The following is a 25,101-nucleotide window of genomic DNA, read 5'->3' as shown; positions in this document are numbered from 1 at the left end:
ACTGTCACAGAAGCATTTTTATTACGAAAAATTGTTAAATTACTACTCTACGTTAACTTCAAAGCAATTTTATAGTCACAGCGTTTTGATTGTTGACCAATAGCAAATACACGTGAATTTTTACATGTTTGAAGTTGCATACGAAGTTTGACAAAATAAATTTACTCTCTGGAAGTAAAAAACTGCGGTTGAGCGATCTTATACCATTGCGAATGGTTAACAAGGCCCTTAACCTCCTATACCTGTACAGAAATTTCGTATTTATCTAAGATCATAAAATAAATCGCCGTCCAGCTTCAAGATCATGGGTGGATTACAAAATCAGGAGAAGAGGCATTTTCTCTATATTAATTAGCTTTGGTAACTCATCTTTTGGTGCGTTATTCTGATCGAGTATCACGAGTAGATTATGTCAAATTTTATGCACAAGAAACTGCAATGTCATCACACCTTTTAACTCATCTCACAAACTGATGCCTAAATCATAATCTCTTATACTTACTTAAGATACAAGTACATGTTTGGTACATTGTTCACCAACATCCAACGTTTCGGTATCGACTCGGCACTGAACTCCATATCGGCGAGTTAAGCTAAACAATAACATAATATCCGTGTTTACAGATAAAAAATATAGCGATAGGTTTGTACCTACATGAGGTGCTATTGTAAGTTAAATGCATGTGAAAGTATGTTTGTTTGTCCTTCCACATGAAAACTGCTGAATTTATTTGGATAAAATTTGGCAGCTGAGTGCTTTAGGTACTCTGTGGGCGGATTTGCAAGCATAAATTTATTAGATTTAAGATTTCATAGATTGTTTTTTTATCCTAAACAAAGTCCTGATTATGTCTTACATAGAGTATCGCAATAATATTGTAGAATCATACATAGTATAGATCACCTGCTCCATTTTGTACAAAAAAGGCTCATCGAGCTAAGAACCCAGTTAAATTTTCCCGGCAATTCGGAGAGACTAATAAAATCACAGATAATCACGAGAGAGCACATTTCTGAGATGAGATGTGAGGTATATTATATCAGACTAGCAAGGACTATTTTAGCGGAAAAAATCGTCCCAAGTCAAATAATTCAACTTGTCTTCGAAAATTCCGCTATAGCCGAAAGACCACGTGGACGCCTAATGGCATTATTGTCATTAAAATATTTGCACTTATTACGTAAACTGTACAACATAGTTCAGGCATAATCCTAATTACCTGGACTCATTTACTAAGTATCTCGTTATTTTTGCAATAGTTTTGTATAAAATAGCTTTTTTGATGGCAGACAGTATCAGTTACCATCAGCTGTTCTATTACATCGTTACTACTTCTCATTGAAGATGGATTTCAAACTTTTGTTTGTTTCGGTAAGTCTTTAATTTCCATTTATTTCATTACTTCTATCAATCTAGTGTAAAGTCTTCCTTCTTTATATTCTTTTTGGTGTTTTAAAGACACTTGAGAGAAACTAAACGTGTCCTTGTTTCCTTTGAAAGACATTTATAATTACTTTTAACCACCGCTGAATAAATATCGGTTAGCTTATCAAATGAAATATTGACTGATTCTGTGCTACATTAACTGTCACTTAATCTACGCTTTATCTAATGAATAGTTTATTCAATAAGCCGTGAAACTGGCCACTTGTACTACTTGATTACAGGTCATACACTACTTAATTTTAGTATTTATATTAAGCAACCAGCAGTTCATAAAATATTCTACATCATTACTTTCTTTCTCCAGGTCGCTTGCCTTGCGTTCCTCATCCCACAAAGCAATGCAGGACAGATCGGGACCATCAAGTCAGCAGCAAAGAACACTGTGTCGGATATCGTCTCAATTGTACCTAAGATGGTGAAGGCAAAGAGCGCCGCTGTTGTGAAAGCTGCTGCTGACATCGCTTCTATCATTACTACTGGAATGGGACTTAAAAGTATGTATCTTTTCAAAATTTATAAAAATCCTGTGGATAGATGACTATCACCTATCATTTATTATCATTTATTTATACATTAAGCATCATTTGACCAAACAGTAAAGGATATTTATTTGAGCATAACGTGTCCTTGTTGTCAGTAAAGAGGGTTTGAGTAATGATTCAAAGGGTTCCAGGGATAAATAAAGATTAACACGGAAAAAAAAGATTTTACAATATTGATTTACTGCAATATTACTATTTTCGATATATTAAGTATATCGACTTAGCAACCATAATCAATTTGCCTACTCATTGCTTTAAGACACATTCGTTCCCATATTTCTGGGCCCTACTTAATTTTTTTTTCTCCCGCAGTTCGAGCGCTAGCACAAGCCTCTTCCTCCGTCAAAGGCGCCATGGCTGACGGGGTAATCGCCATCGGTGATAGCATATCTAATGCCGGCAACTCGATCGTGGCAGCTAAGCTCGGTGCTGGCTCCACTAACGGTAGAATCACGGTCAAGACTCCCGTCGTCGAGGAGGTCAAAGTAGAACGTCCTGTCATCGTGGAAGAGGTGCAGGTGAAGAACCCGACCGTGGTTGAAGAGATCGAGGTCATGAGCCCGGTGCTGCAAGAAGAGGTTGTTGCTGTGCCTTGTGAACAGGTCAGTTTAAACCTTTCGAAACTAAATGTCTTTGATATGGGTGACTAAGAACGTTTTAATTGAAATTTCTGTTATACTCAAAATATTTTCACTCAAAATGCTTGATTTCAAATCCGTTATCGTGTGATCGGTGATCAAAGGAATAAACCAGTTAACTATTTGTACATAACTGAAAATACTAGACTAAATTCAAGAAAAAAGAAAACAAAAATGTTACAAGAAAAAAAAGAAAATTACTGTTTAATTAACTTAAAGTGGCATATAAATCCCCAAGAAACAATACTTTATTTTGAATATGTTTCCAGGAGGTCATCGAAGTGGATTCCTTCCCCATCAGCTCGGTCCAGCTCCGTGTTCAGCCTCCCCGCGTGCCAGTGATCGAGCCTTCCCCCCGGTTCTCCTTCGTGGCCAACAAGGCGTCTTCCGTGTGGAACTTGCTCATGAACGCAGCCAGATCGAAGGTCAACTCTGTAGGAAACCTCTTCAATGTTTTCAACGCGCCTATTCGTTCTGGACCTGTTTATGAGTAAGTATCGAAGAAAGCTGTTCTTTAAAATTATATTAGTCAAATTTCAAGGTTTAAAATGTATTTTTTTTATTTCTGGTAGAACAATCTCCACAGCACACATTGTGGTTGCTGGCTTAATAAGAATGTTTCACTTCAATATTGAATTCAGATTCATCTCATAGCTAACCCTTTTTCAATGAGCTATATTGTTAGATTATGTTGTCTGGATGTCCGAACGTCTGAACCAGTTGATTGATTACAGTTATGTAGGTAATATTGACTGTGCTTCAATGAGCACGTAAAGCCGTCGTCGGGCTTGGTTGTCAATCAGCGGACTAATTACACGCTGAGTACACCTTCAATTAGCGTATTATACAAGAACCACTACTCATACTCCACTTTGTAGCAAACTAACGTGTTGGTGTTTGTTCTTCTGCAGGATCGTAGAGAGACCGCGTGTGTACGAAGGACCACTGATCGAGACATTCAAAATCGAGAAAAAGTGAATATCAACTGGCCACCTGTAAATAACAATTGTATTTAATAAAAAAATATAAAATACTTTTTTTTCTTATTGCTACGTTTTATGAACACACTCCCCAAGTACCTACAGGCCTACATATTGCGTTGAACTGTTTTTATTGATCTACTTTTTATACCGCCGATATTCCTACAATGTGTCTATAAATATGTATTATTTTTACTAATCCGTGTCTATCGATACGGTAGATCAGCTCACTCAACAATAACATGAAAAAATACAATATTGATTTACAGCCCACTCAGGCCACTTATCAACTAATCGTTTTGTAAAATCACATTGCTCAACTGAATACAAATGACACGCAATGGGAACGACTACTGACTTTTTACAGACACTGGCGGGTACTGGCATTTTATTAACATCCACTACGACGTAATCCTAGCTATATGCTGTTTGATATGTAGTTCTTGAACGAATACGTCGCACGTGACGACGAGTCAAGCCTGTTTACTTAAAGTCCAAGATGTCTGAACGTAGCACGAAGTTTCATGCAACAGTAACAATGTTTACATCAGTAAATCGATAATTGGGGCTCTCATTAGCATATGAATTAACGAAGAATTGTTCGATTTGTAGATGAACTGAAATCATTTGACACGTAAATTGGTATTAAAATGAATCCGGGAATCAATTGCGTAATCTTATTTTCTGTTTTGGTATAGGAAAGGATGTGATCGTAATCCTGAGTTTCTCTTGTAATATACATATGTATAGATCTTAAGTCTCAAGGAGCAGGAGCGGCGATCATGTTACGACGGCATGCTTTTTGTAATAAATAATAAACAACATGCTAGTTCGAGCAAAGACATAATGTAATTTTATAATGGATGTTTCAAGAACAGAATTATTTTTTCACAAACTTCTTCGATTTGCTTGAATAGTCCTACTGTAACAGGATAGGTGTGTACGGACTACAATGTAATAGAACTGGTAGTTCATAAATAAGCATTTGTGAACATTATTCATGATATTATTTTAATAACTTCTTTACAAAAATATGCCATGTCTTCTTATAGTTGTTATGAAGATATTGTAGCACGCGTTGTGGGCAAGGGAAACGCCGCGCATCCGACATGGTCTGATATCTCCCCGAGTGGGTACGATTGTGTACTAACATGTACCAACCGACGCACATTGTAGTTTTTGCAAAGTACCTAATGATATTCAAATAGAGCGGCTTCGACCGACTATTTAGCATTGTTAATTCGATGTTAATAATTTTCGGTGCAGTATAAAAGTGCACGCAATTCAGCAATAGGCACTAATTACAGTTTACAGTCCATTTGGTGGTGTCGAAGCAGCAGCAAACAATATTGTAGCGATGTCTCCACTTACGGTAAGATGAGAAGTCATCAAATAAATAATAATATTACGATACATAATAATAAGATTTGACAATAAAATAATGGCTTAACAACATAAATAATTGTTCATCAGATATATAAAAATAAAACAGACGCAATAGTTGGTGAAATCTTACAAAAAAAATCTATCAAATCCTGCTCGAAGGTTTTTTCTGGACATCTCCTGAGAATAAACCTATAAAGAAGTCCTAAAATGATTCAATTGAAAAATATATTTCAAGTAAATGTGAGACAAATACATCTTCATCGTTTCAGATTCTCTTTGTCATCGCCGTGGCGTATGAAGTTGTTGGAGAGGGTAAGATATCGATTCTTTATTTAATGGTATATTATAATTTAATAGGAAAATTATGAATACATAGGAAAGAGAGAATATCTCTCTGACCGAATCTGAGATCTTCATTTACGTGAAATATTATAGAATATTGAATCAAAATGATCACTAATTTGAACTATATCTTAAATAGGAAAAGTAGCAGATTCGCGTGCCGAACAGTCTGGCATCATCGCACCAGTGATCGCAGGAGGCCATCTCGGAGGCCATCTCGGAGGCCACCTCGGAGGTTACGGTGGTCTGGCGGGCGCTGGCCTCGCGGGCGCTGCCATCGCAGCTGGCCCAGGTGTCATCGGCGGCGGCGGCCTCATCGGTGGACCTGGAATCGTCGCCGGCCCCGGCATCGTCGCTGGCCCCGCTATTGTCGGCCCGGCTATCGGCTCCGCCACTGCTCTTAACAATGCCGGATCCGTCGGCGCCGCTCAACTGAGTGCCATCCAGAACGCTCAAGCCGTCCAGGTCGCCCAGATCGCTAACTCCGCCGCCGCCGCCATCCAGGGTGCTCGTGTAACAGAGGCTGCGGCCCGCGCTGGTCAGGCTCACGCCATTAACAACGCTGCGGCTCTGGACGCCGCTCGTGTCGCCAACATCCAGCGCGCTCAGGCCGCCGCCTGGGAAAACGCGAGAGCCGCCGAAGCCGCCAGACGCGCCGCCGCCGCCAGTGCTTCTGAAGTAGCCCGCGCCGTCGAGGCCGAACGTTTGGCCAACGCCGCCCGTGTGCAGGCCATCGCTATCGCCAACACTCGCGCCGTTGAAGCAGCGCGCATCGCCAACGCTGCCCGCGCCCAGGCCGCCGCCGTCGCCACTAGCGCCGCTCAAGCTCAAGCCGTTGCCGACGCAGTCGCCAGGAACGCTCAGGATGGTGCTCTTCTCCTCGGAGGTGGCGGTGCCCTGGTCGGCACTGGTGGCGCTGTTGTTGCGGCCGGTCCCGCGGTAGCTGTCGGAGGTCTCGGTCTCGGAGGTCTGGGCGGTCTCGGGCTCGGCGGTCTCGGCTACGCCGGCGGCTACGGCTACGGTGGTCTGGGACTCGGAGGCGGCAAGTTGATCCACCACTAGACAACGGTGAATCGACCAAGTGATGATACCCCATTGTCTTAGACAAATAGATATCTACATCCATTTCGCTTTCTTCAATAGAAATGGTTAGCGGCAGATCTTATGAGATTTTGGACTGATCAAAACATAATGTAAATATTGTAAATTCGCAATTAAGTCTGTCTTATAATAAAACGTTAGCAAGAATCGAGATAATTCTTTTATTAATTCAACCAACATAAATAAATCCTTCACACAATCGATACACCTCACCAGCTCACATCCGATCCCTGGTTTCAATCGTTATTCGTGCTTTCATGACCTCACCTTTAATGCAGGAAATAAGTAATAAAAGTGATGCAATTGTAATTACAATCATAATTATAAATATTATAATTTATGTTAAACAGATTTCGAGTTGCATCCAACAACCGTTCTATCGTCGCTGTACTAACCAAGATATGGCATAAATTACGTAATTATTCCCGATGCCCAACTAAAAACATAATGAAACTGAAATTATATAGGTAACCATCACCATATTGCATGAATTCATTTATTCAGTTTTTCTAAATAACTACATTCGTCTAGATATTTATGATCTATACCTTAGTGATGAATGTACGTTTGATTTTCTTTATCCAAATAACTATAAAATTATTTTATTTTATACACTGCAATAAAATCAGTCGTGTAAAAAGAACTATTTTAAACAACACCTTCGGTTTCTAAGTTTCCATGAATTTCTTACCGCAAAAATATACTATGAATGTAAACAAATTAGATTATTTCTAAGAATATTGATGATATAATTATATTTATTGTTTATTTTTTAACTATCGTTTGGACGAAATATCTCAACGAAAAGAAAAAAAAACGCGATAACAATTTGGTATATAAGTCGTTACGTCCATCTTTCAGGCATACATTTACTCGTCAACTGTGATATTCTGCATATTAGCAAAATGGCATTTAAGGTAAGAGTTACATTTATATTATTTCATGTTATGTTTTATCATTTTAAAACCATGCTCTTATTGCTAGAACTAAAGATATTATCACTCAATTCTTCACTACCCAATAGGGAATGCCTTAAAAATGATTATGTGTCAATTTTTTTTCTATAACTGATTAATGAAAAAATTAAAACTCTGTTTGAAACAATGAAAACATCTCTACTCTCTGGTCGTAGTATTTTATTGGAAAGAGTTCGTTCTGTTTCCATTCTTGTAGATTACTTCACCACCAAAGAACCAGATTTAAATTAATTTTATTCCGGAGTCCACCAACAGACACCACTGGTTAAACCACCTTTGAAATATTTAGTTTCTTATTTTTTTGATGGCCATGACCAGGAAATTCCTAAGTCTACATTTATGTAGTCTATTATAATTATATCCTTCCCTAACTTCTTCTTGACAATTTCTTAACCGTTTTGTTAACTATTTAATAAGTTCAGTTGAATATAACCCAACCCTTACTTAATTCCTTCTATTTATTCTTATTTAGATGTTGCTGTGTAGCTCGGTGTTAAAAGTTCAAAATTCATATGCTAGATAGCATATTTTATGGCATCTTACTCATAAACTTTGAATGATCTTTACACTCATAGTCAAACATCAGTGAAACAAATCAGGCAACAATAGCATAACATTATAATATAAGATATTAAAAATATATATTTTCTACAGATTGCTTGCGTGGTGCTGGTTTTGGTTGTAGCCTGCTACGGTAAGTCATTAATTAACGTTATTCCTAGGACTAGTAATTTATTATAAGCTCGGCACTCGCATAGAAATCTGCTATTCTCAGCGGCTCCTTAGATTACCATCAGAAAGGTCTTAGATTTACATTATACAAGAGAAAGCGTTAATGAGAAGGTATAAGTTATCTTCAATTTCTGTATAATCAGTTTTTAATTTAATTTAATAACACTAAAATCTACTACGAGTACCGTTGGTATCTATAATTTTCTCATAAAAAAACGTAATATAACAAGAAACCTATTATGAACGTTTATAATCTTTTCAAAATTTGGAAAGATGTAATGAGTTAAGCATTATATTCCTGTATTTTTTGTAATAGGTTGAAATTGAATTAAACTGATTTACTTAATTAATGTCTATTTAAACCAGGTATACCTCAGTACGGTAGCCAGGGAGGCTATGGCGGTGGTCACGGCGGCGGTCAGGGCGGCTTTGGAGGCGGTCAAGGCGGTCAGGGTGGCTTCGGTGGTGGTCAAGGTGGTCAGGGTGGCTTCGGTGGTGGTCACGGCGGTCAGGGAGGCTTTGGAGGCGGCCACGGTGACCAAGGTGGTCAGGGCGGTTTCGGAGGAGGTCACGGTGGGCAAGGCGGATACGGAGGCCAGGGTGGATTTGGGGGCGGCCAGGGCGGTGGTCAAGGAGGCCAGGGAGGTTACGGAGGCCAGGGAGGGTATGGAGGCCAAGGAGGGTACGGAGGCGGCCATGGTCATGGGCAAGGAGGACAGGGCGGCTACCAACAACACGGATACTAAATTTGACTGGACTAGATGATGAGAACTCTTTCCTAATATACCTAATGTTTTTTTTTTACTTAAGACTTTTATTGATCCTGGTCTTTTATGTCTGTCTGTTATCTGCATCGCCTATTTAAGACATTGCTGTAGATATAAAAGGTTATTTTCTCCTATATTAGCTATATTAAAACTACGGTATAGTTAAAGGGGTATTTAACAAGGTATTTGACTAGCTTCCGAAGCTTTGAAACATTTCCTTTTAAATAGAAATGTGTTACATAAAGAAACAACATATGGGGCCAGCAATACTAAATAACATAGGTATTTGAAGCAAAGTCAAATAAATTGCCTTTGACATAGAGTCTGTCATGTTTTTAATCTAGGCGTGTCCCTAAATACATTATCAGATAATCAAAGAGAACACATAGTCGCTATAGTTCTTTGTGACAATGAGAGATTTTGCCGAAGCCATATTTATTTTCTACTCATCGGAATGGTTCTACCTACTATATACAAATTATTTAATTATAGACCATATATCATATTATTCATTCGCATGTTGCATGTTACATACTCTAGTAAAAACGCAACTTGCAGATAAATTGTTGAAGGCGCTACGGTATTGTTCCACAAAATAACCGTAGGCGCTTTTTTCATGTGATGAAATGTTTTCTTTATTTTATTTTTATTATTTATTAACAATTGATTACGATTACGTAAACAGTTGTATTTATTTCCTCTCGCCAAAATTTAAAGACACTCGGCTCAATCCAAGCTCAATTTAGTCCACAATTGGTTAAAATTAATAATTATATAAATAGGTACGAAGTATACGAAAATTGGCAATATACAAGATATTGCCAATTTTCAAATAAATTTTAAAGCTAAAGATAAATATTAATATATTTCACATAATATACCCTATTGTACATTTTTGTAAATGGTAACGCTGGCAGTGGAAAGCTATGTGTGTGGCCTTTGCCCAGTAGTGGGACGAAACAGGCTCATATTAATTATTTTATTAGATCTTGGTTTTTATGTGTTTAGAAATATAACGCGCAAGTAAATAAATTAGATGGATTCGTAGAAGATCGATAACATAATATTATTGTTTATATTAGAAGCTATTTCCATAACGATAGGGTCAGATGCATACACTACATGTTACAGATAAGTGTTTGTATATAAGTTAGGTCTCTGCAGTTGTTATGCACTTAGACTTCAAGTGTGGAATCTTATACTGAAAGAGGAAAGTCATGGCGATTAAGGTGAGTGATTCTTTCTAATTTTTTTTCCCGACTTCAAAAAAGAAGGAAGTACAATATTCGAATTATTGTTTTTTATGTTTGCTAACTTTATCAAAAATGGTGCCATTCTTTATCAAAGACTAATGTAGATTTTATTGTACGAATAGGTTCTAGGATCTATCAGTTCAAGGACCTTACAATTATTTAATATAGTTCGTATTCGTACTCGTTATTCTGAGCCGAGGTCTGAGTCTGAGTGAGTCTGATTCTTTTAAGAAACAAATGTTTGTGTGGCCTTCAGGTAGTCCAAGATTATTTTAGACCTAGTTATTCATTAAGTCTATAATTTTTGCGAAGCTTCAGTCTCAAAAAATACATTTTTTTTCAATAACATTACGAATATAAATCAGAAAATACATTTTTTGATGTAATATAATAATATTGTGTTTATCAGATCCTGTGTTTGGTTGTGGCTCTGGCTGTAGTCTGCTACGGTGAGTTTGACATCTCTATATCTACTTATTTGTAGTCTTTAGCATCGTAATTCCTATTATATTTAGTAAGGGCATTTTTAAATTTGTATTTGCTTAATGTGGAGTTGGTGGTTAATCTAGGGTCAAAGTTCTTTAAGCCGTCCAAAAGCGTTTGTAACGGTTTAATATCTGGTATCTTATTAGACAACAATGTCTGTAGGTACTAACTATTGCTAAACTCATAGTTTACCGACCGCTGACAACAAATTGCTATAAACCCTTTATAATTTCAGTAACATTACAAATTCCGGCTGTCGTTAATTTAATACCCTCTATTTATTGACTACTCAAATAAATGTGACTACAATTTTTCTGTAAACCCAAAAAGATTAAGAAAGGTTTATAAAAAAATATTATTTATGTGGTAATCGTAATTTCAAGTACCACCTTAAATGCACCACCGAGTAAGACGCGACGAAGATAACTTAATTGTAAAAGAAAAACTGACAGTTTAACTCTACATTCAGGTCATCCAGGGTACGGAGGTCACAGTGACCAGGGTTCCTTCGGCGGCGGCCACGGTGGCCAGGGTGGGTACGGTGACCAGGGCTCTTTTGGTGGTGGCCACGGAAGCCAGGGGGGATATGGCAGTGCTGGGGGACCAAGTGGATTCGGCAGCAGTAGCGGCGGAGGTCGTGGCGGTCCAGGAGGATTCGGAAGTAGTGGGGGTCAAAGCGGTTTCGGCAGCAATGGGGGTCATGGCGGATACGGCGGCAGCGGGGGTCAAAACGGATTCGGCAGCAATGGGGGTCATGGCTCATTTGGCAGCAGTGGAGGAGATAATGGATTCGGCAGAACTGGGGGTCAGGAGCACCGCGGTGGATACCAGCAACACGGATACTAACTATTAAGACGTATGTACATATCAAGATTATGACTTAGAAATAAATTCGTCCTATTTATACATACAGACATATTTATTGACGTACTTATTTATTTTTTAACCAACTTCGAAAAAAGAGGTTTTCAGTTTGACCAGTATGAATGGCTAAATCCGATGCACACGATTATCACGCGTTTGACTGAACCTATTTTGATACGGTTTCAGTATTTATACATACATTTGTAATAACAGAGGCTAAAGGCTCCGACTGGTTACGCGGCTTGTCTGCGACAGTTCGTTCCTGGTATTCGAGCGGTAGTGGTGTGGTATTGGCGGCTATGCGCGGCACTGTGTGCTGTCCCTTTAAGTAGATATTCCCGACGTATGTTTAGCAAAATCACTTTCTTCATAAACTTTATAATATTCTAATCTTAAGAACTAGTTACGGTTAAGTGTCAAATAGCCATGATAGTTAAAGTAACAGCAAATGTGCGTAATCAGATAAAATAATGTTTAAACGTTGTAGAAGTTATCTACTAAAGGTTATAACTTGCTCTAAAATTTATGAGACTCTAATGACCTCTTGTCACGCGAGTATAAGTTATAGATGCTTATTTATATACATATAGTCGTGTATACAATACAAGCTATACCTACCTACAGAATATAAAATGTAGCAACTACAAAAGGGTTCTTAGAGACAATTGACGGCAGGCAGGCGAGGTGTAGAAAAAACCAGCCAAATACCCGTTGTCCAATAAACACAAAATAAAACAAGTGAACATTTTCTTAAACTACTTTAATGCTAAATCAACGTCCGCCACGAGCCCAGCTGGGGTCGATGCCCTGGCTGGGCATGCCACCGCCGTGGGGACCAGCGAAGCCACTGTCGGGTACGAAGCCTCCTTGGCTGGGCACGCCACCACCGTTGGGACCAGCGAAGCCACTGTCATAATGGAAGCCACCCTGGTCGGGCATGCCACCTCCTTGCTCGCTGGCGAAACCACTGTCAGGTACGAAGTCTTGAGGAAAAGCTGTCAAAAAATAGGTTTTTACGTTATTTATGACATTCTCTTACTTCTACAAGCTACTTACCCCCAGTTTCTGAGCACACTTAGCGGTAGTTTATCTATTCTATAGCGTTTAAACTCATATAAAAAGAAACGCTATTGAATAGATAAACTACCGCTAAATGTGCTCAGAAACCGGGGGTGAGTAATAGAGTTTGATGAGTTTCGTAAGCCTCGGGGGCCCTTGGCACTATCATTGGGTTCGGACGGTATCTTTGTGACTCATAATAGGTCAGGTGCTTTCTTTTCTTCTTCATTTGATCGATTTATCAACCTGTAGTTACGCCTTTGGTCACCTTGCAATGCAAGGATTTAACAAACATAGGTAATGAATGGTCACCAAATACAATTTTTTGTGGAATAGACAAATATTTGTTTTGTGTAGAAATCATATTTCGAGGTCTTACTTCACCATGAAAATTTATTTAATTTATTCTATAATAACAAAAAACTGAGTTCATGTAATAAATAAAGAATTCAGTACCGGGTGTTATCATAAGCAAATGTAACTTACCGGAGCAGACCACGGCGAGGGCCAGGACCAAGCAAGTCACCTGAAAAGTCACAAGTAAACAGTTAAGTCATGTCAAAAGCATGGTAGCTTGAACATCTTTGACGATTGAATTATTTATACAAAAGAAGTAAAACAAATAACCAAAACAGAATAAGGAAAAGCTACCTAATAAAATCATAAATACGCTACGAGTACTTTTTACATAATAGAATTAAAATTGGCATAGAGGTTTTATTATTAACGCCGTAATAAAAACAATGGACACATATTATAAGTATAGGATACACAAAGTATAAAAAACGACAACAGCAAACGAATAAAAAATACACAATCGAGACAAAACATACCTTGAGAGACATCTTGTGTTGATTTTGTTAAGCGTCGCGTTCAAACAACTAATAATATTTGTGTTCGAAAATTCGGCGAGCTCGCTTATATAAGTATTCGGCAGATATATTATGTGTATATGTACTTGTATTACTAGATAGGAGGGAATCTTATCAGTCCGGTTTGTGCGTCTGACCCTGCGCAGATGATCCGTGCACACACGCCACATAAAGATGACAGATACCACAAAAAAAAAACAAACTAGATTATCTTTTCGCTGGAAAAGCGAGAAATTGTATCTATGGTGGCTTGTGTTTTGCGCGGGAAAAGTTACAAGTAAGAGGTGGCGAGCGATATTTAGTGTCTCTATTGCCATATAGTTTGGTTGGTATATTCCCAGTTGTCCCTTCTACGCTGTCACTCCGGTGTGACAACTGGAAATAAAAGTAGGAAGAAAATTAGAGAATCGTTGTTGGAGTTGGAAGAAAAATAGGTTCTTAGATAAATCTGGACTTAACAAACTGCAATTACAAAGTGTGAATGTTGTAAATATAATAATAGATATTAAACTGAAGTAAAATTGCTGTAATCATAAATTTGTGAATTTTCTGTGAACTGATTCAGTGAGCAGGAATGTTATCTGGATTTTTATCATTTGACTGACGTTAAGAACAATTTTAGGTATCTATTTGTTAGTCATCAGAAGAACAACAATAATTTTCAAATGGTCAAACTATTAGGTATTGTCTTTTAATACAGATATATTGTAAGAAATAAAGGAAAATATAGAGTTTTAAATAGAAGCAGATCCTGAAACATTGAAGTAAGAAGAGATAAAGCATCGATTCTTGGAAGAAAACAAACACGATATCAGTATTTTGGCCGTAAGACCAAATTACCAAATAAATATTCATGATAACCTTTAAAAAAAAACAAAGTTGTTATGCTATTAAGATATTTCGGAATAGATGACCAGATAAAACTATTTTGGTCTGTTAAAGTAACTTTAATGAAAGCTGCAGATGTTTGGTAGTGGATCGCCCTTTGATACAAACTTTCTGATTAATGCTATTTAAATCGTAACTCCAAGTCCGAATCCAACTTCAACATACATATGTAGAAGAAAAGCTAAGCTGATGATGTCACGCAAGACCGATGACAATTCACTTGCACAGATTTTTTTTGATAAAAAATGCAAACACAAACTTATCTTGAGAAGAGATGATTTCAATTTTTAAGATATTATTCCGATCATTGATAAAATTGTGGGCTGAGAATAGGTACGTAGAGTATAAGTCAGGTTTCTTTTACGAAGAATAAAAATAAACTAGCCACAGATGAAATAAAAATGTTAACAATAAATAATGATAACTATCAAAAACGCAAAGGTAAACAGTTGCAACTGAATTTATTAACTTAAAATTACAATAATGTTATTACATCATTCAAATAATATGGCGTATCGTGCTTTTGGAAACCGTAGACTTTTTATTAGTTCTTCGGTTCTTGAGGGGGTTTAGCGTCAGGTTTGTCTCCCTTTGGTGGTTGGCCTCCAGGTTGTGGGCCGTCGGCGTGAGGTCCGTCTGGATGCTGTGCGTCAGGGTGCTGAGGGTGGCCGGGAGGAGGCATCTGAGGGTGCTGGCCCTCCTTCTGCTCCGTACCCTTCATGTTCTGCGGTATCTCGGCACAGGCAGCCATTGCTACCAGCACCACAAGGCATGCGAATATCTGTAATTGGGATTTGTATGAAATATATTCACATACTAAACTTATAAGCTTATGCCTGCGCGTATTTTTGAAAAACAAAGCGGTAAGAAGTGTTTATAACAGAAATTTTCGCAATATTTATAAATAAATGACCAAGTCGATCTATTTGTTTTAAAGGTATTTTTTTTAAATTGGCATGATAATAACATACGTAATAACTTAAGACAGAAGGTCCTTTAAGTAGAGACTAAATAGATTAATCGACTTGGTATTATATAGATCTCACAACTTTTTACGGCGAGACTTGAGGTTTTTACAGAAATGTTTTTGATGGCATCTCACTTCTTTTTGTAGAGCGAACATAAGTTCAATTTGTATAGAAAGACGTTTTTTTTTCATAATTCAACATATTTTCTTATGGGAATGTTGTTCAGTTTCATGGACTAAACACCCTTACCCACCCTTTACCCCCTCCCGTTATGCCTCATATAGTAGGTACCTATTTACACCTATTTATTTTATTTTCTACAGTAATAATAATTCATTAACTGCAAATGTAACCTTGTAATCTTATACATTTATATGGGATTACAAAGTTATTGTTGCAGTTGGTGTATTTAGAAAACTGGACCGAAATTAGAAAATATTAGATTTTTCCCATGATTAAGACACTAAAGCCTATTTGTATTCTAAATTTTAGGCTTCTTAGTCTGCTAGAAGTACCTTAGACTTTTGATGATCGGTGAGTCAGTGAGTCAGTGAATCAGTGAGTGACAAAAATCAAAATTTTAACAAGTTGTCATTCTTAAACTACTGGTTCAAATTGACTGAAATTTTAAATATACCGTGTTTATACAATGACTGATTAGTTGCTGAAAATCCAGGCTTCTTGTTTTATCCACAACGAAATTATAGGGGTGTCAAAAATAGCCCGAATTGCTTCGAGAAAAGGATGTTACGGCCGTGCCGCTTTTTTTTTGCTCGACTTGCGGGGGCACTTCCGTGCCCCCAGATTTCCTCGAAGTAAGTAGTTTAATTAATACTATAGAAGTTCCTGTACATTCTACCAGCAATAGACCAGTAAAAGACGTTCTTTAAAATTAAATTAAATTTCGCTCATGATTATAAATATTATAAGCTGACAAGTTTACAGAAATTTCATTCGAAATTGCAGAAATTAAATCAATAATTCTCAAGGTATCTTAATAACAAAATGACGGAAAAAGGAACTTACCCCAAGGCGAGACATTTTCCAATATTATTTTTACACGTTTAACCGATGACTAACTTCTGGAGCGTATCTCGTCTTCTTATATCAGCTTTCTACAGATGCTGGAGTCATCAATCGTGGGATAATCTGCTAATAATTACATTCATGAAAGGAAAAAAGCCGTCGACATTGAAACTACAATAGCAAGTTCTAGGATACAAGCAACAATTAACAATCTAGATGTCAATCAGAATTCCTATAATAAGCAATTATTTAATTTACGCGTAAGTACGTTATACATATTTATTGGTGAACAATAGATGAGGAAAATATACGAGAAAAACTTCTTAAAACTACTTGAGAAAATGTCTATGCTAAGTGATTTTTTGCTGGTGGTAATGTGTAATACAAGTGCGTCATAGCACTTATAACAGTAGTGCATAGGAATCGCTCGAGATCCGTTTGTTGAACAAGTTGAGTTATCACGCGATACGGATACAATTAGCGTGTCGCATGTGACTGTGGTAATATTGAATTGGAACATGATACATCCATATTCACAATGAAATTAAAATTATTCTTGTAACTTGTTAGCTTCACTTGGATCCCAGCGCTAAGTTTTGAGATCCTCTAAAATCCACCTCAAAGGCATCATGATTTACTACAAGAGGATATTTCTAGAGGTTCATGTTTCAAAGACTTTTAGGCATTGTTTTCATCTGCATTATCAGAAAAATCATTGCAGAGTATTTGTCGTTTCTTTACTGAATCATGAGCTCTGCGTTTGAAGAATTTTCGCGGCTTCTTTATAACATCAATTTACCTATTATCATTTTTACTCCGACAATATAGAGCAACTCCGAGATGAGGAAGGGTGACTACCCCCTAGAGCGTTCAGGTACTGACCGTCACCTCACCTTGAGGTGCCCTGCAGGTTTATTAATGCTTGGTACATTTCACTTCATCACCAGTCAATGCCTATTGCAGCTGATTTTGGGGCATTTAGTAAACAATACTTTTTGACAATACTTACCTACTTGTGTCTAAATTGGGTAAACTTGTATATGAACAAAGTAACCGTTATGGAAATTATTTGTGCTCGCCAAATCATATGTATCTGTTATGGTTTTCAGTTAGGTAATTACTTTAAACAAAAGAAATGGAACTGAACGAGACCGTCACTAAAGTGCATATACTTTACAATACTTAACTTTGATCGTGTTATTCATTTGTTTACTTGTCCTATTTTTTACAGGTTTTATCATTTTAATATTTCGGAGAAAAAGAGTAGGTATACTGCTCGAGAAAGGCGTAATTACTGTTTGCCTCAAATGTTTATTCTCAATCAAGGAAAAACCTGAAATAATCAGAACACATTTAAATAACTAGCTACGTACTTAACTGCAAAAATATCATGAAAGTTAAATAGCTTCTAAGAAAACAAGAAATGCGATAACATGTTTTTCGTATTAACAAATAAGTACACCGAATACATAATATTTCGTGGTAAAGTGTTCGGTTTGGTGCCGAACATTTGTGTCAATACAATACGAGCTCGGCATAAATCAATATTGGAATAGGTTAATTGTTTTAGATCATCGTTTATATGACCTTTACATAGCATTTCGTCTTCATAGAAACGCACCTTCGTTGGTTGGAACAGAGACGTATAAACACACTCTGTTACTCCTGTTATTAGGTACTTAAGTAGGTAAGTAGGACTTAAGTAGGTTTTATAATTATGACTACTTAAAGGATTTAATGCTGATAATGCGGTTTACGGTACAATTAGTATTTTGTAATTTATATAAGTATGAAATATGTCTCTGCTTGGAGTTTGGTAACGTGTCCAGTAAATGGCAATAGGGTAAGCGAAACATAGATTTATTTCATACACTTGTCTATCTAGCTTCGATTATGACGCGTTCGATTATGGTTGAACATACGAGTATATATTATGTACGCTGCAACTGAAATATTATACATGTAGAAGCTTAAATGACAACCTTAATCTTTACCTATCAATTCCGATACGTTACTGAGATCCGGCGTCGTCATAAATAAATAAGGAAAACTTAATAACTATTACAAAATCTCTACCAGGAATCTACAATTGTATTTGTATGTGCAAAAACATTAAAAGTATTATTCTTTTGAATGACTTAGCATTTATTTTGGCAACGGATATTTAAACACACGTCTAATATGAAGATAGGAGGACCTTGTTATGATCTCTGAGAGCCAGTTCTCAAATGTTCAAATGTTTGTTTATGTTATTTCAATGCTGTAATACCTAGCGAGTGTTGTTCACGGAGTTTCAGGAAACTGCAATAGGCAATCGCTGGCCCATTTAGGAATCTATATTATAATGAATATTATAAAGCTGTAGAGTTTGTTTGAACGAGCTACTGCTCCGATATGAAAAATTATGTCAGTGTTAGATAGTCCATTTATCGCGTAAGGCACTAGACTATATATCATCACGCTACGACCACGAGGAGCCGAGTACCAGTAAAAAATGTTACAAAAACGGGGAAAATTTTGACCCATTCTCTCTTATGTGACGCCAGCGAAGTTGCGCGGGTCAGCTGGTGGATGATATTTTGGTAGCTACCTAAAAACATTTGCCTAAGCGAATTAGTGATTTTTTATTATAAAGACATATATCCGAAACACTCAAGACAATGATAACAAATGTAGAGATGAATGATGTGTTTGTGAAATGAATAACAGGTAAGAAATAACAAAAGTCTTTAAAGTTTTGAAATTTTGCATTCCTTCAGTAACATAAAGGATTTCATGCAGTTAGTTTACACAAAGTCTATATTTCACATAAAACACATTGAACAATTTAATTCAGGCATGCGTAAGTAAACTTTTTTTATTAATGAAAAAGTTGATAGATTTCAAGGTTGAGGTTATTCACGTGTACAGCCCATGAAAACGTCTGGTCATCACGGCACGTGTCGTAGAGGACAATGACAGGATGGTGTGCTCTAACCAAACATCCTTTGAACACATTTGAACATCATTCTAACATACAGACGCTAAACTAATGAAGTAAGACAAATTGCTTTGTTTTCTACTGCAACTAATGTTCTTATTTACATATTTTACTCTTTGTATTATTGTTATTTCAAAGATGTTTTGGAAATATTGAAAATATAAGTTGTTTGTAAGACAAAATATATTTTTTAAGAATGAGGAATACTACTTCATTTCATTTTTCTGGAGGGACTGTGAATTTTTCAGTATTCATATTCAGGGTCACTCATGTGTACTTGCTAAGTAGTCAAATCAGCACTTCTTTGAAATGTCAAAAACACATCATGTTAGTACAGTTATAAAAATACAACAATATAATATTTCAGTTTATGATTCATTAAATTGCAAAGAGCATTTTGGATGACCCTTTTCCGAGTACAAGTTTTTTACTTTTTGTTGACTAGGTCAACTACACTATTACTACTATACTAGACAATAAAAATAATATAATTAGGTACGTACATTGTTTAACGTTGTCTCACGTAGTTATAAATTCCGGTATAATGTCCGCGTCATTAGAAAATTGTATTTCACGGAAACTCCGAAATAAATCAAAGCAGTACTCAGGGATTACCCGTTCATAATATGGCCCGAAAAAACAGTCTGTGCAATCATTATCACCTCATGAACACAATGAGTCATGTTTCACGTTTATTTCTTTGCTGTTTTTGTTCAACGAAACCGCGAATATTACAATATTTGTTCAGTTCGAAATAGTTATCGTCGTCTCGGTATATAAGCTAGGACCAAAAAAAATCTTCAATTACGCAAGTGGTTCCATAGATTACGGTCGTCTGTGATCATTTCGTGTGCAATATGAAGATTGTATTTGTTTTGGTAAGATGACCATTACTATTTACGTATATTAAGTAACAGCTCAGTGGGAAAACCACTGACTCTACATCAAATACACAAAAGCCTAAGAGGCAATTATGTGAATGAAAGTACAAATAGAGACCTTGAATAATAGATTTTAATAATATCGTTCAGAACCAACAAAAAATAAACACAATATTTACGACGAAAACAAATAATTCCTAAAATATTTCGTTAAAGGGTCACTTCTTCTTCTTCTTATCGTATGGTTAGTGGTCAACTTAATGTCTAAGTTGTTCAAGCCGCCCGAAGGCTTTACACATGGCTTAATGATTGTTATCTTAATTGATATAAACCGACTTTTTACGTGCCCTCCGAAGCATGACATGACGCCCAGATCCAATACCACTATGCGGTCGCCCATCTATGGAATGACCGCGCTAAATGTGCCACTATCACAAATCAATATATGTAAAGGACATATCCTGTTATCCGGATGATAAAAGCATTTCACGGTTTATCATGAATCATACACAGATTTAGTCTATCATGACACGATAACAACACAGACATACAAAGAAAGTGTTATCTTATCAATGCGATTATTATTGAAATCCAATCACATCGAAGTATTTAATAAATGTATTTGTTGAGGTATTTATAAGTCTGTTTACTTGTTTTTTAATTATTTTTTTGTGTTTCTTGCAGATTTTCGTGTGTGCGTTCATCGCAATGGCAGCTCCTCAAAGACGTAAGTTTTTAATTAAGTTTTTCCTTAATTAGACGTATAAAAGAGTGTGAAAAACACAAAAGAAAAGTAGAGTAGTTGAATAGTTTAAGAGTTGAAAACATATCCGATAAAACGAAAAATGTAGCAAACTATATATGCCTGCTATCTGTCTAAATCCAATTTCTAAGAGTGATAATTTTTATTTACTTTCTTTCTTACTTCCCATAATTACAAATCCCACAATACAAAGCCCTTTAACATGTTTTTCTAACAAATACTTTTCTTTTTGTTACAGTTAACATCGCACGTAAGTAATACCTACCTACATATGTACTATCGAACAAACTGAATCATGACCCACCATGTGCTCATTTTCTAAAACGCGTCTATATACGCGTAGGTCGAAATTGGCTTGAACCTTTCGTATTCTTGGTAATGAATTTGTTATCTGTCATTATTGCGACAAATATTTGTGCGCCAATACAATAATGCTTTGCTACCGTTTTCAACAGGCTCCGTGGCGTAGTTGGTTGATGTTACGACTGCGACGCGTCAGGATTGGGTTCGATACCCACTCAGGGCATGGTTTATTCGGCCATTATAGGAAATAATGTAACTATAAAAATTAAATAATATAGGGTAACCAGCATAGTTATTACCCGGTTAAGGAATTGATACACAATTTTGGTCAATAGTGTCTTTATTTAGTAAAACATTGACATAAACTCTATTATAAACGCAACTTAAATATTCTTTCTAAAAGAACATCAGTCCTTTGTTTCAATAACTTTATACTAATTCAATATAAAACACTTAAAAACCATAAATACTAGCGAATACTGTTAATTCTAATGTGTTATCCTTAACAAATATTGCAACAAACTTTTACTTTTTCTTTTCGAACTACACGCCTGTCGCACAAACGTCGGACATGAGTTCTATAAATTAAAAATGTTACCAATATTCTAAAAATGATATATTGATATCGCAATTAATTTGAACTGGTTACTTTAGAAATTAAAATAAAAGTATTATTCCTTAACATTGGCAATAACTGTATGATGGGCAATGACTGTAATGGTTACCCTAATCGTTCCACAGATTTCTAAATGACGTGCTATTTGATATTTGACACAAATAGGTTTTTTCGTAGTGAAAAGAGTTTAGACTATTTGCATTCTACATTCAAATTAAGAGTGATTTATCGAAAACGTATCTACGCACTGTAATAACAAAGGTCAAAGTTGTATGTAGTCGTAGATACATCATAACACAATCGTATGCATGTTTAAAATGTCCTAAGTGCAACTTTGACGATAGAGACGAAATTCTTACTGCTTTGACGGTGTCAAGCGAATTATCGGCAAAATGGGTCATGAATCAGTTGGTTCGATAGTACATAAATATTAAATATCTAGTTAAATATTTTCAAATTTGAATGGATTATTTAGATAAGCGATCTCTCGATCTGTCGCGTCACTGTTACCACTACATCACTGCTTAATAATTATATTATGGTATCCATTAATTAATTATAATATTTACTAATAATACTTAATATAGTTTTAATATTGATATTTATAAAACGATTAAATAAAAAAAAAAACAAATAAAATTCTTAAAAAAAAAAAAAATACTATAAGTAAGTAAAAGATTCAAACAACATATTAATCAATATTTAATTTATTTATTTCAGCCGATGCAGCCTTCTACCGTCCTACAGTTAATAATCGACGTAAGTACTTACCACACGAGTGCATTGTTTGTTTATTATTAAAATTGTAACTGTAAAATATAATTACAGCAAAACATAAAATAAATAATGTATATTTTCTCTTTTTCAGCCAACAATAATAGACCAATAGTCACCGCACGTGAGTATAACAACAATTTATAAGTTATAAAATTTTTTTTTTGGTATTTGCGGTACTGATGATAGTATTCCTTTGACTCAGAGGGAAGGTTTTCCACTTGTTAGACGATCAGCTCTAAGCGCCGATAATAATTTCTCAAGTATAAGATAACTTATTTGTTTTGTTCTTACAGCGGATTCGGCTTTCTACCGGCCATCAGTTAACCGTAAGTATTGAAGTATTGTCAATTTTTTTATAACTTTATATCTTCTTAGATGGCTATATGCTATACTTATAAGACTGTTTAATATAAAAGCTGACTAAGTTAATTTATAAAAAACTAGCCAACCCGTCGAACAGTAGTCGATAGTATTTAAAAAAAAAATGAAAATCAGTAGCTCAATTCTCTATTACTATCGACTACCGACAACCGACCTGTCATCGAGAAATTTTGTATGAAAATCTGATCAGCGTCTCTGACGGGTGTCGTAGGAAACATTTTGGCAGTACATTCTAAATGTCAAAATTTCGATAGCTAGCCGGTTGTCGGTAGTCGATAGTAGTAGAGAATCGAGGTACAGTAAATCACAATTGTTTTTTTTCTCTTTCAGCTGGCTCAAACAACAACAGACCTATAGTCATCGAACGTGAGTTCACATACTGTTCAAAACTAAATAAATTGTTTTTGAATTAACTTTGGGGAGAAAATTATACTTTTAAGCTGCGTTTTCATTAAAGACTAGCTGACCCGGCGAACTTCGTACCGCCTAAAATATGCAAAATTTAATGTCTATTTTTCAATATTTCTGAGAGATTTTCTTGATATTTTTTTAAGTAAGAACCTTCTCCTAATAATAACAAATACAATACAAAAAGAATTAGTAAAATCGGTCCAACCATTCACGCGTGATGCCGTGACCAAGGAAAGCGGGTTTCATTTATATAACTAGATGTCTGAAGTAGCGAGGCGGTGTGGTAAAAGGAATCTTACACATAGGATTTCGTAGAAATAGTTTTATCAGGCACAACTTGATGGTGGATAGCTTATGACAGCTTTTTCTTCAAGTGCCGCCTAGCTGCCTAGCAATCTATTGTGAAAACGCAGCCGTAATCAAAATACCTAATTCCGGCATTTATGTATTTAGTTCTTACTTGGCTCTTTAAAAGTTTGTTTAAACAGAAATAGTTATATTTACGATGTATTTGTTCTTACAGCTGATTCGGCTTTCTACCGGCCATCAGCCAACTGTGAGTATAAAGCAAAATACCTACGCCATTTCTGTTTTTGAATATTATATTAATAAAATTCTGTCATGACTGTTAAAACATGGTAACCATTCCTAATCGACTTCATAAAAATGAGGTTCTTAGTTTTCCTTATTTATGTTTTCTTACTGAACCCTTCTTGAAGTTATTCGTCTTTTTTTTTCAGCTAACAACGGATACAGGCCTCGTAAGTTATAGTACCTATTATTAATTTAGGGATTCTAAGTTAAGGTTTGTTAAAATGTTATGATTTTGGATAGGTAAGTAATAAGTAACAGATTTACGTATTTTCGAAATCAAGTACCTACCTTTCAATGAATTGTGAATAGGAAATATAATAATACAAAATAAATAAATAAGTATTTTTTTATTTTCTTCTTCAAAGTTTAAAAAAAGAAATACTTTATCTAATCATATTTCATTTATTTCCAGCCGCCGGTGGTGAGCCTGTGCGTAAGTATAACCTGATAATTTAATACCTATTAGTATGTAATTCTTTATTCGCCAATAGCAAAATTTTTTTTTTTGTTTCAACAGACATTGGACCAGCTTTCGTGAACAGACCAGGCTGTGAGTATAAAAACACCTTAGCATATTATAAAGAAGTATTAGTCCCCTATAAAAAAAACGCATGGAATACAAATCGTAGGACTTCAATGGATGAGACAAGCGCAGGATCGTAATAAAATGGCGTATTGAGGGGGAGGCCTATACTCAACAGTGGGTAGACATATGGGTTGAACAGATAGAATGATAGATAGGTAGTAGGAAAACGTCCTTTCTTTGTGAAATCTGCTGCAATAGCTACTTTGACAATGAGCCAACTTCCTAAATATTTTTTCCTCTTATTTTCAGACAACAACCCCTATCTCCGTTCTGGCAAGTAAGCAGTACGAAGATACGACGCAGTAGTGATACGTGTTAACAATTAAACAAACGAACATAATAAAACAATAAATATATTTTAGAATATAAAATTCTGTGTATTTTATTTCCCGAAAAGTCCTTGAAAATTAAGGAGATAGCGAGGGTTCTTTGTTATTCATTAATTTCAAAGCATTTCACATAATATATTCAAAGCATATTG

The 25,101-nt window shown here is 36.0% G+C and overlaps 5 protein-coding genes across 10 annotated transcripts; all 5 read left to right on the top strand.

Annotated features, from left to right (window-relative positions):
• Positions 1-1,313: 1,313 nt before the first annotated feature.
• LOC142979925 (uncharacterized) lies at positions 1,314-3,700 on the top strand. Its single transcript, XM_076125161.1, has 5 exons — positions 1,314-1,372; positions 1,752-1,941; positions 2,302-2,591; positions 2,897-3,117; positions 3,539-3,700. Exons 1-5 carry the CDS (start codon positions 1,346-1,348, stop codon positions 3,603-3,605), a joined length of 795 nt encoding a protein of 264 aa, XP_075981276.1. The 5' UTR covers positions 1,314-1,345; the 3' UTR covers positions 3,606-3,700.
• A 1,164-nt stretch (positions 3,701-4,864) lies between these two features.
• Positions 4,865-6,592, top strand: LOC142979916 (uncharacterized). The gene is made up of 3 exons (XM_076125146.1): positions 4,865-4,979; positions 5,263-5,305; positions 5,475-6,592. Exons 1-3 carry the CDS (start codon positions 4,965-4,967, stop codon positions 6,395-6,397), a joined length of 981 nt encoding a protein of 326 aa, XP_075981261.1. The 5' UTR covers positions 4,865-4,964; the 3' UTR covers positions 6,398-6,592.
• Positions 6,593-7,034: 442 nt separating this feature from the next.
• Positions 7,035-8,949, top strand: LOC142979918 (uncharacterized). Of its 2 annotated transcripts, XM_076125148.1 has the most exons (4): positions 7,035-7,353; positions 8,068-8,107; positions 8,512-8,790; positions 8,827-8,949. In XM_076125148.1, exons 1-4 carry the CDS (start codon positions 7,342-7,344, stop codon positions 8,889-8,891), a joined length of 396 nt encoding a protein of 131 aa, XP_075981263.1. In that variant the 5' UTR covers positions 7,035-7,341; the 3' UTR covers positions 8,892-8,949. The 2 variants fall into 2 exon arrangements, with proteins under 2 accessions (XP_075981263.1, XP_075981262.1); XM_076125147.1 differs by having other exon boundaries at positions 7,036-7,353; positions 8,512-8,949.
• Positions 8,950-10,022: 1,073 nt separating this feature from the next.
• LOC142979853 (uncharacterized) lies at positions 10,023-11,569 on the top strand. The gene is made up of 3 exons (XM_076125060.1): positions 10,023-10,141; positions 10,575-10,614; positions 11,121-11,569. The coding sequence occupies exons 1-3, from the start codon at positions 10,130-10,132 to the stop codon at positions 11,495-11,497; spliced, it is 429 nt and encodes a 142-aa protein (XP_075981175.1). The 5' UTR covers positions 10,023-10,129; the 3' UTR covers positions 11,498-11,569.
• Positions 11,570-20,041: 8,472 nt separating this feature from the next.
• Positions 20,042-24,991, top strand: LOC142979854 (uncharacterized). Of its 5 annotated transcripts, XM_076125061.1 has the most exons (12): positions 20,059-20,186; positions 20,874-20,916; positions 21,191-21,202; positions 22,592-22,630; positions 22,740-22,769; positions 22,942-22,974; positions 23,360-23,395; positions 23,964-23,996; positions 24,181-24,201; positions 24,447-24,467; positions 24,552-24,584; positions 24,870-24,991. In XM_076125061.1, the coding sequence occupies exons 1-12, from the start codon at positions 20,166-20,168 to the stop codon at positions 24,899-24,901; spliced, it is 354 nt and encodes a 117-aa protein (XP_075981176.1). In that variant the 5' UTR covers positions 20,059-20,165; the 3' UTR covers positions 24,902-24,991. The 5 variants fall into 5 exon arrangements, with proteins under 5 accessions (XP_075981181.1, XP_075981179.1, XP_075981180.1 ...); XM_076125064.1 differs by lacking the exon at positions 22,942-22,974 and having other exon boundaries at positions 20,046-20,186; XM_076125063.1 differs by lacking the exon at positions 21,191-21,202 and having other exon boundaries at positions 20,060-20,186.
• Positions 24,992-25,101: the final 110 nt, after the last annotated feature.

The sequence above is a fragment of the Anticarsia gemmatalis genome, chromosome 17 (genome assembly GCF_050436995.1).
Source record: "Anticarsia gemmatalis isolate Benzon Research Colony breed Stoneville strain chromosome 17, ilAntGemm2 primary, whole genome shotgun sequence".
Classification (NCBI taxonomy): Eukaryota; Metazoa; Arthropoda; class Insecta; order Lepidoptera; family Erebidae; genus Anticarsia; species Anticarsia gemmatalis.
Note: the sequence above shows the minus strand (reverse complement) of the source record. Positions and strands in the feature narration are given on the sequence as shown.